At 42.8% G+C, this 14,745-nt stretch overlaps 1 protein-coding gene across 1 annotated transcript; it reads right to left on the minus strand.

The window, feature by feature from the left end:
* Nucleotides 1-1,580: 1,580 nt before the first annotated feature.
* Nucleotides 1,581-14,518, minus strand: LOC126527115 (ras-related protein Rab-43-like). The gene is made up of 3 exons (XM_050174856.3): nucleotides 14,185-14,518; nucleotides 13,279-13,462; nucleotides 1,581-9,003 (listed from the first exon to the last, which is right to left on the minus strand). The coding sequence occupies exons 1-3, from the start codon at nucleotides 14,362-14,364 to the stop codon at nucleotides 8,741-8,743; spliced, it is 627 nt and encodes a 208-aa protein (XP_050030813.1). The 5' UTR covers nucleotides 14,365-14,518; the 3' UTR covers nucleotides 1,581-8,740.
* Nucleotides 14,519-14,745: the final 227 nt, after the last annotated feature.

The raw sequence follows: 14,745 nt of genomic DNA on the forward strand, positions 1-14,745 counted from the left end.
TCCACGTACATGCTCGCGCTCTCTCACGCACCACTCATGCACTGCTACTAGCTTGGCATCTCCTCTCCTTGCTCCACTATCCGGTGTGGGTGTGTATGCCACAAATGGATGTGGCTCGCTTGTGCAATGTTGCATGTAAGCCTCTACTAGCAGATACAGCAATGGGTCGTCGAAAGTATCAAGTGGAAGAGAAGCGTACGAGCGTAAAGGCTCTGCAGAGACTAGAGGTATGTGATGCATACTAAAGTGGCGAGGCAGGAGGCAAAGTGATGAGCCACCAAGATACATGTGGCCGTGGAGTACAAGTAACAAGAGAAATAGCGTACGGCCGAAGAACAGTGGCATGCCAAGCAGACAGCTGCACAACGGGCTGCCAAGACCAAGTGACGCTAATTGCAGGAGCGCCACTTGCGGGATGCAGACACATACTTTCAAAAGCACTTGAATTTAGATGGTGCGGTGTGTAGTGCCTATGACCGCCTCTGGTTCCGATCGTACATCGTCAGGGTGTTGTGGCCCGTGCATGTGGCAGTCCTCAAGTTTGTGTTTTCCCTGGAGGACGAGAGTTCGTTTAGGCTTTGTGCTAGTTGGAGGGGACAAATATTAAGTGTTGACTTAGATAATCATCAAGGATGGTTTCTGCTGTAATTTTTTGTTCTGTGCTTTAATAGTTTGGCATAAAACAAAAAGTTGCCAAAAGATGAACTAGGCTATGTAAAATGCTGGCCTGATACAATGGCCACAGTCAAATCATTACAGAAATGCCTTTACTAACACAAATAGAACAAGTTATACAGATCCCATTCAGTCCATGGTAATGGAAATCTATGTTAATGTCAAGCATTCAGTGACACAATGCATGTGATTAAATGCTAAAAAGTTTTCATTTTGTGTGTGCTCCTGTATTGCCCACTGCTTGCTTGTGTCACTGTTTGTGCCTGTGCACTTTGCAATTGCTGAAACACAGACAGTGGTTTTAAGCAATGGTTAAAATGTGAAAACTCGAAATGTTGATGCAGTCATGTTGTCGTCTCTCATTGAGATGAGAGACGACACTTGTAGTACAACATGTTTGGCACATTATTTTTAACCGTGTTGCATTTTCACCTAGCTTCTAACTGACATTGTGATACCTCGGTGGTTTCTGCAGTGACAAGAGGGTACTCTCGTTCTCGTCTTGCTTCTAATTCCCGTTCTCAATACTGTTTACATTCAGTGGTAATGCAACAACACGTGGCAATGGTGTGACAGCACTTTGTTTGGGCTCAATTAGTGCGTCAAAATCGGACTAATGCATAGCCTCTAAACCTGCAGTAGATTATCCGGAGCAATCTGGAGTGGAACACGGCACATTCCTGAGAGAATGACGAAACACATGCAGCACTGAGAGTCAAGGAGGCTGCCTGGACAAATGATAACATAAAACCTGAAAGCAAACCTGCAGATGCTTCGCAAACAAAAATCCAAATAAGACAGATATTCAAAGGAATATGGAGACAGCGGTGTTCCAACAAGGAGATTTCGCTCCAAGACCCTCCAGCCCTTGTTTGAACAGAAAAAAAGACACATTTCAGGCAAAATCGCAACAACTTCCATTTATTCCAGGAGCGTGCCAACATGAAAATATTCTGCACTAAGATGTTTCGAGAGTGCCATTATTTATAAAGCAGCCCTAACATTTAAAAACAGGCATTCAACACGCTGCCAACTACACTTGCATTAGCAAGCACAAATGGGGTGCAATATAATCTGTTGAAGCACCAAATACAAGTATCTTTGAGCTTACAAATGGTAAAAAAAAGAAACTTCCAACACTTCTTTAAACAAGTACACGGTAGCACCAGCACCGAGATTTCCTTCCTCCTAATTAGTTCTCTGTGCCACATCTGGCATGTGATTGTTTGGCTAAGCTAAAACATTGCACATTGTTCAGACACACACACACATACAAAGGAAAGAACATGCCAGTGCACAGAACTCAATGGGTGGCATTTCAAATAGTCTACATGCAAGTCTTACGACAGATGTGTGTGACACACTGTGATCATTTGTGGGAACCATAGCAAAGTGATGCTAGAGTCAACTTCTGTTTATTTGGCACCAGTTTGTTCAATCTTCAGTTCAATTTATCATCCTGTCAGGGCCCAAACGATTGTTCGCGCAGCCCTTGGCTTGTCTGAAATGGGATCACTGTTGCGGGCTATGTTTTTAACATTCGCCACCATTGACCGCTGAGTTGAGACCATTTGCCTCTGAGCAAGCACTGCCCGACTGTCACACCATTGCTAGTTAGCTGCTTTTTGTGCAGTAAAGATGGCTATCTTTGCAGCTAGGTGAGTGCTGAGGCTCACCTGTCATGAAATTGTGGTATTGAAAAAAAAAAGAACGAGGCGCACGAGGGAATGATTGCAAGTCTGGCTAGTTATTGAAGGAACATTCTTAAAAAAAAAATAACTCGGACAGCACTAAAAAACAGAAGCATGTGGATTAGTGGACAGACCAACAGGCAATGCATGCTTAAAGAAGGTTGTCTCAAAACAGTGGCCTGGATAGAATGTGCACATACATTTCTAAGCACACTGCTGTCATGTTCTAGATGAATGTGGCAGACTGGGATGATCAGGTGGTATGCAAATAGATTCTTAAAACAAGCCCAAACACACAGCACAACTTGCACAAAAAGCAGCCCTAAAGGAGCACAGTATTTCATATAGTCCACTTAAAACCAAATATTTCTGTACATATTTCTCCCATTTTTGATTATAACATTTCATATGATAGTGATATAAACATGCACATTGTTTGAGTTGGAAACGGGCCTGGTACATTGCACTTCCAAACATATTTTTGGAGACAGCTATATCTCTTATGAACGTTGCAGAAAAACTTCCATAAACAAGCATTTTCATTACAATCTTAAATTGCATGGAAGAAGAATATTAGGCTGCTCTGCAATTCTGAAGAGTAGCACATCTGAACGAATGCACCAAACCAGGCTACCTGGCAATATTGACCACGCAGAAAACACAAATGAATATCAAGATACATGTGAAGCAATTTTTTGTAACAAAACACTGAACACCTACAACTGCACAAAGCATTGACAAGCAACTGGAGAACTTTAAAAGCAACTCTGCAAAAATGGTATCTGCTTATATTAAACAACTTATTACCCAGTCGAGGGATGTAAATTTCTAATGTGAGGGAAGGCTTGTGAACACAAACTTGTAGTGTCCAATGTCAGTTATACGAACACAAGATCAGCAGGCTTTAGCTCAGTGCTCACAGTCCGATTCATTCCGATTAGCATATCCTCACAATTTGCATGCAGCTGCTCAAGTGCAAATGCACACAATGCTCCTGCCGCAGTGGAAGGTGGGGTTGGTATTCTCTGGCAATTGCTTCCAGGGGTAGTTTGCTTTTCACGAAATTTCGTGCTACTAGCACTAAACACTGCAGCATCTTCAGACAACAGTGTTCCTGGCACTGTTCCAGACAGTGCGCTTGGCATTGTGCCAGGAATGATGTTGCCTGTAGATGCTTACGAATCTAGCGCTAGTCGCATGAATGCAAAAGTGCAACTATCTCAAAGTGGCCCGAGAATACCACCTCATAATGTTGCCCTCGCTACACTGCCAAGCTCAGTGAATGGAAGGAGCATCCAATCGGCTTCTGTGTCATTTTGCAGCCAAGTTGACTGCTCACTGCTTGCATCTCTGGGAGGAGCACTTATAAAAAAATGTGAAATCAACACAGTTCTCTGCAGTGCACAATACGTGAAGAGAGTGGACTGTAAGCAATGCTCTCCTATAGCTGTCTATTGTAACACAGCGCAGCAACATGCACAATATGTGAACAGCTGTAAACAAATACGCAGCCTAGCATCTGCAGATGCATGTCAGTTTTTCTTGCAGATAACACCACAACCTTTATGCACATGTAACGGGATGAGAGTGCTTTCTTCTGCCTCCATGCCACAGAAACTCGTCAGAGCATTTTGCAGCTTTCCAGTTCTTTCAGCATGTATCGATTGCCACAGCTAAAAACAAAATAGATCATTGCTTTACACTGCTGTCTTTCAGCTATTTAGAGATCACCAAGAACAAATCAGACACCAGCTTAATAATTTAAATTTACTTGTGCCAGGTTCATTTCCAAATACTAATGCACTTAAGTTTTTTTTTTCAAATGAACGCAGGGACACTTAGTGGAAATTACAAAAGCATGCGCTGCACTGACCTCCAAGTCACTAAAATCATTTGTGAATGTTTTACGCCCTGCTGATGCCAAAGAAACAGAAGTCCAACTCTAGTTGCAAGCAGGATTAGGATTCAAAGGATCATTACAGACTGCTTACACATTTAACAACAGCATGAATATTTTCATTTACCCTGTAGAGCATGTCACAGGGAAGGCAAGAAAGAGGGTATGGCACTGCCTGCTTTGGAATGCAAAGCCAGACATTCTGTTTGCAATTTTTCAAACTGGTGATCTGCACAGGGAGAAGTCAATGAATGAAATGTCCAAATACACCAGTGCAGGTTCTCTCTGTCATAAGGCCCTTGATACATGTAAACCCATTCCCAGCTAATTGTACTTGAACACAGGTGTTTCAGTGTCTAGCACCAACTGACAATATGCATGTACTTGCATATCAATATATGGCATTCTTGTGAAGTGATCCAGCTAAGTGGGAAAACTGCCATAGCAAACTGTTGCTATTCTGCAGTTTAAGAAAGTTTGTGAATATATTTGCATTTCACGCTCAAGATAAATACTACAGCTGCAGAAAAAATGAATATAAGTAACAATACAGAAGACTCCCTTTAAGATGAACCAAGTTAAACCAAACTTTTGTATAAGATAAATGTGGGAATGTTTGGTTGGTTTCCCATAGACCTAACGCAAAGAAATTTGCTTAACATGAACCTCTAATTTGGTTAAGCCAATCTTTGCCAGATGCCATAGATACCAGCAACTTGGTTCATCAAAAGACTCTGATCAGTGGACTTGGAGGAGGCGACTGTTATCTACACGACAAGCAAATGGTGTTTTCGGAGGCAAACGGCTACACTAGTATTGACAATGACGAGAAAAACTGCTGGGCTGGCACCACAGAAACAGTGATTAATTAGGTCCTCAACGTTCCTTTGCAGGCTGATAATTATGGTGCAGGGACTGCCCAGGAGTTACAAGAATGAGCAGTGTCCACACATGCTCAGCTGATAATGTCCTGAATACTTTGGTGCATTTTTATCAACAACATAAGGACAATTCTTCAGCAAGCTAGGTCAAACTTCAGCTTTTCTAACAGTGCGCAGTGTTGTACAACACCAGCAAGCAACAATCTTTACACATCTGCATTTTGGCTTTAATTCTGTTTCATTTATTGTTTTATGTTGTGGACATTTGGATGCACCAGTAATAGATTTTCAGCTTGCTGGATCACTTTTAAGGTATACTTCTGATAAAATGAACATGCTTTCACGGTCCCTTGAAGTTAGTTTTAACGGGAATCTATTGCATCTTCAATAAAGTGCACCTGCCCTGGCTAAAGCAAAACGACTAAAATCTACACAAGTAAACATTTCCTCACATGGCAGCTCACTGAGATCCTATACACGTCAAAGCTGTGTTCTTGCTTTTAAACATACAGCATCCCATGTCGGCCCATTTTTACATAGTGCCTGCATTGTAGCTTTAAATGTAGCAACGTATTTGAACAACTTGGTGAGGTGAATCTGATGCAACAACAAATGTTGCTGGCTAAGAATACAATGCAAGTGAACTCCTGAAACATTTTTAACAAATAGTGAATACAACTTAGCGAACAAGAGTACTTTTGAGTGCTCATGCTGGCTTTAATAAAGGAGCCCTGCCACACCTCTTTTTGAGGAAGAATATATCACAGCAGAAATTTTTGAAAAGGACCTAATATGGATAGGACATAAGGAGCACGATATCTATTTTACCCCATTCTCCCTGAACTGAACATTTCCAGTCGACTGGGACAGCTCTGATAGCATTGCCTTAGCTATTGATAATTTTTCCCTTTCCTTCTTTCCACAGTGCACTTATGGAACTTTTCTAGGTTGACATCTTACAAAGGTGCCAGAGAGCAGCAAAGACTCACTTACAGGATGGCCAGGGTGCATCAGCAATCTCCGTTTGCCAGGACATAGGAGGGGTGCACAGGTGTGTGTGAATTTTCACTCAGAAGTAACGGAATCATTAGCTCATGGCCATGAACAATTTCTCAATGCCTGGTGTCTATGGGCTGTCTTGCAGGCTATGATGCCTTCAATGGTGGCAAAAGAGAAGAGAGCTCAAAAGTCACAGGAGACAGCAAACTATCTATCATGAGAGACTGTGGCCTTCCTGGTACGTGCACCAGCTCGCATGTTCACAACAGCACTGTCCTACAGATCGGAAGTGTTTTCTTGACGTGTTTAAAAAGTGTTGCAGTGCCCTGTTAATGAATGCTGTTAAAACCAGCACAAGCAACTGCGAGAGCACTTTCCGGGCGATTCAAAGGAATTCACTAAGCAATGTACACAAAAAGTTGTCAGTGCATATTAGTAGCATGGCTGATTGAAGTAAAAGATGTCAGAGTGCATACTAGTTGCATGACAGTGGATGGAAGTCAACAGTGGCATGACCAGCTCACACAAAGTAGCTTTTGGATGAGTAAACCACACCTGTGAAGTTGGAAAATCAGCAACCATTTGCTAAGCAGACCACTGCCAGTAATACTGCAATGGCAATTAAACATCAAGGCTACTGTTTAAAGGCATAACAAGCGACAGGTTAGCGACAAAAACGAAAAAAAAAAGAACCACACACACCAGCACGAGAACAGATGAGGTGAAGCATGACAAACCTTGTCTAGACAGTTTCATCGTGCTTCGCTTTGCCTGTTTTCTTGTCACTAACCTGACCCTTGTTACGTGTTTAAAGCACACCTAGACCACTGCTGCACACAGAAACATTGACATGTCAAAAGAGCAACATTCTTCAGCGAAAGATTTTTACATGAATTAACTTGCGGCAACCTGGTTATGCAGGCCAGCATTTGGAATTTGGCAGCGCTGCTACCACGAACAGCAATCAAGAAAATGGTGCTACAGCTATTCTAGCTCCTACATTATTGACAATGCTAATTGTAGTGACAGCTATCACAAGCAGTCACGCAAGCTGTCACAAGTCATTTGGTAATCTATGACTACAAGCAATGTAGTCTAGCTGCTGCTTTATTCAACTTGTGCAAGAGCCTGGAAAAGCCTAAGACCTGTTCTATTCACCCTGCACTTCTAGCTTTGTTTACGTCAGTTCTGTGCACCTGCTGAATGAGCTAACACCTTTTGCATGAAGCCTGCACCACCTCTTTAAAAAGTGTGGAGAATGCTGTAAACTGATTCTGCACGACACTCGGATTGTGCAATAAGATGGCGATGTGGAGATGCTGCAACACCGCATCGATAATATCAATAGCACAGAACTTTGCTATCCTCCTTACATCACAACTAGACAGATTGATTGATCGGCTCATGAGGTTTAATGTCTCAAGACTACACTGGGGTATGAGGGGTGGCGTAGCGTATGCCTCCCAATTAATTTTGACCACCTGGGATTGTTTAACATGAACTTAAATCTAAGTGCACAAGCATTTTTACATTTTGGCCCTACTAAAGCGCGACCACTGCTGTAGCCAGAAACCAAACTTTGATACCATGCTCAGCAGAAGAAGGCTATGGCAACTGAGCCATCACAGCTAGTTCCTCAACTAGATTACACAGTGCAGACAAATAGAATGGACCTAATCAATCCATGCCTGCGTCAGCAAGCAGTCATGGAATCCTTAACTTTTCATTACATATGTTGATCTTTGCATGCTCAAAAACTAGGAAAGAGACTTTGTAAGATTAAATGGCCATGAATAAACAAACAGTCTGACTAGTGGGCAAAAACACTGAGTAAAACTCGCAAATATGTATCCTGAGTGCTTCATTAGTTGGAGTAGTCATTGTTAAAAGGCTATGAAAAGATGTGCTGTCATTGGCTCACTCAGGCCTTCGAGCGAGCGCATCACACTTGAAAAGCGACACCTTTATTAGAAACGTGGGTCACGTGAAACTACCCATGAGCACTCCCCACTCACAAAGCAGAATAAAGAGTGCAGTTTTTGTGGGGCACTTCGGCATTGCCAAAAGGCTAAAAAGGCACGGAGTGTTTTTATAGTCCTTTTTTTAAGATGTTTGGTTCTGCGCCTCAGAGGGCGTACACAGCATTTACAACAAAGTGAAAAAAAAAAAGGACTTTGCACTGCTGGGACACTGCACGTGTGTGACCGTGTGCCAAAAGGCAGTTCTGAGAAGACGGCGGGTGTTCACAACCGCAAAGACATTCAAAAAGTTGATATGTTTGTTCAACCTCGGAGCCCACTCAACAAATGGGTGCAAGCCGTTGACTCCTGCAGCACAGTGCATTCTCTACCCAGCATTGTCAGGTAACTATCCAAGTCGCAAATTTTTCATTTTTTCGCTGGAAGCTGCCACGTATGATGGGCAAATTAAACCGGAGACACAAGTTGTAGTGTGGCTCCCAAATTGCATTGTTCTGGTAGTGAAAGAAGGAGGGTATGTGGAAAAAATACTCTGCAGGCAGCACCCAGGATGGAAGGAGGGGAAAAAAATGTTAGAGCCTGCCCCCTCCCCTCGTCGAGTGAGGAATTTTCTCTCCATCACAGTTTTGTGCAGCATGCCGCCTTGGGCCCGACCTTGCTCGTGTTGAGGGAGATTCGGCGCAGGTCCTCGTCGGTCAGGTGTCCGACGGGGTCGTGGGTGTTCTTAAGTTCGGTGGCGAGCATGACAAACACGGACTCAATGTTGGTGTTCTCCTTGGCGCTTGTCTCAATGGTGGCCATGAACTCTGGGTACTGGTCGGCCAAGGCTTGTGCCTCCTCCTGTGTCACTTCCCGCAAGCTCTCACAGTCGCATTTGTTTCCTGCAAGCAAGGCCACAAGGAGAATGGGCTGTCATCAAAGATTGAGGTGGCCCTGGTTAAAGGGACACTAGAGACAAACTCTAAATCAGTTTAGGTTGATAATGTGTCCCTTCAAAACTCTGTTTGATCCTCTTCAATTACAGTGCATAAATTTCTGTATGCAACTTCACACTTTCCATCCCTGGAATAAACGAAAATGCTACAGTGTAGGCCAGAAAAAGTACAGAAATCTGGAGAAATACTGAAAATTGTTTGATTACTCAGTGTGTTGACTGTTTGATAAAGATTCGCAGACTTTGTTTTCTAAGGCTGCTCTGAGCAGGTGCTCTACAGTTACCACAAGAATAATCTGTGCAGAAATGTTTGTAGAATTTATTCATGAAATATCTACGTAACAGTGGTAGAAAATTTGGTGACTGTTATACATTGGTTCTATAGGCTGATGTCGATACTGCGAGGGTACGTTTCTATAATCGACAGGTCTCAAAAACTGGGCAATGAAAAATCACTCGGCACCTGTATTTGCGTCTTTCTTGAAATCAGTTTTGCCATAAGCTAGATGCAAATAAATAATTGTAGCATATTTGGTGTCAACACGACAATTGTAAGTAAGCTCTAAATGTTAAGAATTTTATAATCAAATCATAAATGCTGGCACATCTCTTGTTTTTGTCAGTCCTGTCTAGTGGTGGCAAAGAAAAAAAACCCATGAACATAAAGTTCCAGCTAAATTTGAACTCTCTGCATACCCAGTGTCCCTCCATTTCACTCCGATGTGATGAATATTTCTACATATAACTACTTTGCTGAAGGCACTGCATCTTCTGATGGCATGGCTGATGTGCCACATTCCATCAGCAATTTAAAAAAGATTGAATTACCAGGATTTACATGCCAAACCACCATTTGATTATATTGTTTAAGGTCAATTTACTAATACAGATCCACCAGCTTTTCTCATTACTCTTTCGTGACCCTTTAAAAGGACACTAAAGGAACACATTAAATCAAGCTAGATTAAAAGATTAGGCCTCTGTAATAACGAATTCATTATAACAGAGTTTTTGTACGTGAGAAAATTATGGAAACAGAACAGAGTGACACACCTGCTGTGGACTATGGTATCTCTCATGTGACGTCAGCACTGGCTGATTCACAGAGAATGGCATAGATGGAGGTCACGTGGAGATTACATCAACTCATCCATTGTGCTGTGGGTGGTTCACATTGAGAAGCAGCAGTGGCACCTCCGGTGACAATTTTATGTGCAACAAAGTGATATACTGGCAAGCAAAAAATGATGATAAGACTTCAAGACAAATAACCTAATATAGCTTGACTTAATATTTTCGTTTAGTATTCTTTTGAGTATGAGGTACAGATCTTCTAGCAACCAGAACACCAAAGCAAAACACCCCTTCGGTTTAAATTGGTGATGACCGTATGCAGCAAATCTGTAATAACTTCACGCAACATGACACACTTTCTGTGCCCTGACACACTTTCTGTGGCTCACATTTATAAAGGTTGCCAAAAATCCGTCCCTGTGTTGCAGTAATGCTTTTAAACTATCAGTAGCAGCATGAACAACACTAAAAAGACATTAACGAATAACACTAAATCAGTTTAGACTGTCAATGCATTCCTCATGTAGCAGAAGATCATTCAGTAACAAAAAAAAAAAAGGAAAACTGAAGGCTATGCCTCTCTTTTCTCAACCCCACGCTATAGCCTCCTATGTGAGGATGTGGATTTCGAACTAATATTCTTGTACATGGATTGTTTTGGCACCAGTTCTTGAAACTTGGTATGTTGAGTCTTTGGTTCCTTTAGAATGACTTTAGAATGAATTTAGAATATGATCCTACCATATCAATTACGCAGTTAACTAAACCCGAGCAGATGCTGTAAAAATTCATGACACTATGGCAAGCCAGTACGAAAACTTCAGCAGGACGTCACCACTGGTATTTTGTTGTCACGTCTTTACTGGCTTACCAAGGATCCTGTCACAGTAAGGCTGGCCATTTTGCTATTGCTGGAGTGTAATTAACTGATACAGCTGGACTCCTTATACTCCATTTCATACTTACCAGGCAATGCTCCGGATGCGGACACAGGTATCCAGTCATAAAAGTCTCACTTCACACATTTTGCACTAGAGTTGTTTCTGAGCGGGAAATCTTTCTACAGTATAACCATGTATATTATTACAACTACAACTTGTACATGCAATGTTAGCTCAAGTTACATAGGACTAGTGCACCTTCGTGCTTCTAGTATGCAACATACTATGTTTTGGCTGCACGTGAAAGCAGTGTGCTAATGGGCACTGCTCACAGAAATGTGTCGCTTTCCTGTTCCTTTGACAAATACCTTAAGATCTGCGACACTCTTCATATAATAATCCATCAAATTATGCAACATAAGAGTATGATACTCAATGTTAAATCCAATTATATGACACATACCTATGTCTTCCTTTCATATACGATGCACTATTTTTTGGTCGCGAATACAAAAAGTGAGAGAAGTCTCTCTAGCCTTCATAGCATTGCCTGCTATGTACGAAATGGAGTGCCCCTCTGATAGCTTAGCCCTTGTTTGGGCTTTTTGACTTCACATAGTTTCACATGAAACAGTCCACAGACACAACGGATGGGATGAAGTGGAAGGACAGAATGGAGTGCTGCACCTCCAATAGCATTTATTTGAATCAGCTATCAAATACAGACTGCTGTGATCACACAAATGTGGCCATGGCAAGATCTGTGATGGCTAGCACATAAAAATTCTTATACAGTCATCATCATCATCAGCCTGGTTACACTCACTGCAGGGCAAAGGCCTCTCCCATACTTCTCCAACTACCCCAGTCACGTACTAATTGTGGCCATGTTGTCCCTGCAAACTTCTTAGTCTCATCCACCCACCTAACTTTCTGCCGCCCTCTGCTACGCTTCCCTACCCTTGGAATCTAGTCCGTAACCCTTAATGACCATCGGTTATCTTCCCTCCTCATTACATGTCCTTCCCATGCCCATTTCTTTTTCTTGATTTCAACTAAGATGTCATTTACTTGCGTTTGTTCCCTCACCCAATCTGCTCTTTTCTTATCCTTTAACGTTACATCTATCATTCTTCTTTCCATAGCTCGTTGCGTCGTCCTCAATTTAAGTACTAGAACCCTTTTCGTAAGCCTCCAGGTTTCTGCACCGTACGTGAGTACGGTGCAGAAATAAAAAATCTCGATCAATAGATGGTCCTTTCATGGTCAAATTAATAGAAGTTGAGCGTACCTTTGCATACATCCAAGATAGTTTTGCTACCATCAAGGGAGAGAAGGTGTGCCAAGATATGCATCAGCCGGGAAAGCTTATTTTTTTTATGCACAAATTATCTTCAACATGAGACAATCCTTACACTTGGTGTGGATTCAAAGGAGTACTCAAAGCAAGCGTTATGTTAACCTAGGCTTGTAGATTACTAATTTAGAACACCGAATAGGTCATTTTAATAATGAGCTGTGGCTTGAGTGAGAATTCAAAAAGTAAGACAGGTGGCAAAGGCAACTAAATATTCCCAGAGCTGCTCCACGCAAAGTCATGGATTTTGTCAGTGCCTGATTGAGGCTAGCAATATAAATAAACTGGGCATCATAGAGATAGTTTGGAAATGAAAATTTGTTGCCAGTGGCATAGCCAGGCTTTTACTGTGAGAGGGGCCTTCCACAATTTCATGACCGTCACCTGGATGAATAAGCATTTCAGGAGAGATTCAGCCCATGGAACCACATCCTCAGCTTATTCCACTGTGCATTGCACACAATCTGATAAGACAGGCCTGCCCATCTGTAAGCAGCTACAACATTATTGACATAACAGTCACCTCAGCATGTTATATACAAGAACAAAAGTGTTATAGGACTGATAGCACTGCTAAAAATGAGTGCAAAGGAAAACGTATCACATGTGGCACTTAATTTTTCTATAATACACTCCTTCTGCTTCTATCAAGATTTCCATAAATACGGTGAATTTTGCAAGAACATTGAGTGTTTTCATCAGAGCACACAACCTACCTCCCTCTTTCTTTTACCAGTGATGCCAAGTTTCTCCAAATTTCCTTGCATTCTTACTGTATGTGGAGAATGTGGTCTCGTTAAAAACAATTCGCACAAATTCCCAGGATGACACTTTACAAAAGTACTATATGGTAATAATGCAGCTCTCCGGTCCTATGCTAAATTTTACAAAATGTTATTGAAATACTCACCTACAAGCAGCAGAGGCACATTACAACCCGTGTACCTCCGCACTTCTTCGACCCAGCGCGGTAGACTCAGGAATGACGACCTCTTCGTGATGTCGTAAACAATGACGACACCGTTGGCGCTGCGGTAGTAGCTCTGGGTGATTGTCCGGAAGCGCTCTTGTCCTGCCGTGTCCCATATCTGGAGCTGCGCATTGATATAGTCGGGGTCACGATAGAGAAACGTACGTCTGATGTCAAGCGGCTAGGCTATACGGCAGGTTTTTCTGCTACTCTATTTCACTGTTAAGTACATCATTAACCAAAAGGTGCATGTTTTCGGCTTCACGTTCAAACACAAAACACAGACGAAACTGTCGCGTGTAAAAAACCACAGCTTTATTGCTGTAAATGCGTACACATATTGTTTTTTTTCCTTTCTTGGTATCGTATCAAAGTGCCCTTTAGTTTCGCAGGCGTCGGCAATGCTCTTGAGAGTTACGATATACGCTACAGACGATCCAACCAATTCAACGGTCCCTTTCGAACTATTGGGGGAGGCCAGTTCAAGGATACGATAAAGGATGGCATTCGGTTTTCCTCCTAAGCTCTGCTCCGGAAACGCGCTGAAGCGTGTCGGCTTGTTGACGACGCTACCGTGGCGGGGGTGAGTCATCCCGCTTTCTGCAACAATTGCCCGACGATCAACGACGGCAGCGCGAAGCATATTAAAAATAGACGTCTAATCGCATGCCCCCGAACAACAACTGCGTCGCTTTCTCGGTTGGAAATGACAGCACACAGAAAGGGTGATCGCCGTATCACTACGAGGTGCTTCGTACGCGTGCGCAGTAAGGTAAGTGAATAGTAATAATAAAAAATCGCTGTCACCAGGGTAACGACATTCCGTAGAGAGGGGTTCGCACTTACCTTGACTTTTTTGCCTTCGACCGTGAGCGTCTTCATGGCAAAATCCACGCCGATAGTGTTGCCGTGACGCTCGACGTACATTCCGCTCTTGAATCGGTGGACGACGCAAGTTTTGCCGACGCCGCAGTCGCCGATCAGCACGATCTTAAAGAGAAAGTCGAAGTGGTCGTCGTCGCTCATGGTCCTTCACGGGCGACGCACGCTCACTGCGTCGGCGACAAACACCTGCTGATCCGCGCCTTCCTACTTCAAAAATATTCCCAGGGCGGCTAGCAATCCGATCAGGGCAAATGGAAGGCGGACATGTTGGGTCACGTGACCGGAAAAAGCGGTTGTCCGCACGACAGAAGCGTCATGCGTGAGCGCGGGCTCTTTCAAAGTCCCCAGCTAGACCTCCGCCTGCGTAATCTTCGTAATCCCCGATTCCCTTTCCCGACTTAAGCCAGTGCACAAGGTTCACGAATAAATAGCATTGACACTCTAATCTATCCGAAACTCACAGTACTGGCATGTTGGCAAGCCGAAAAAGCGACACAATCCAGCAGCCTTATTTATTTATTT

Source organism: Dermacentor andersoni, chromosome 9 (genome assembly GCF_023375885.2).
Source record: "Dermacentor andersoni chromosome 9, qqDerAnde1_hic_scaffold, whole genome shotgun sequence".
In the NCBI taxonomy this organism is placed as follows: domain Eukaryota; kingdom Metazoa; phylum Arthropoda; class Arachnida; order Ixodida; family Ixodidae; genus Dermacentor; species Dermacentor andersoni.

Coding starts and splice junctions, on each gene's coding strand:
- LOC126527115 (XM_050174856.3), bottom strand. CDS start 14,364: ATGAGCGACGACGACCACTTCGACTTTCTCTTTAAGATCGTGCTGATC. Junction 13,463..14,184: donor TCGAAGGCAAAAAAGTCAAG/GTAAGTGCGAAC, acceptor ATCAATGCGCAG/CTCCAGATATGGGACACGGC. Junction 9,004..13,278: donor TGTGCCTCTGCTGCTTGTAG/GTGAGTATTTCA, acceptor CCTTGCTTGCAG/GAAACAAATGCGACTGTGAG.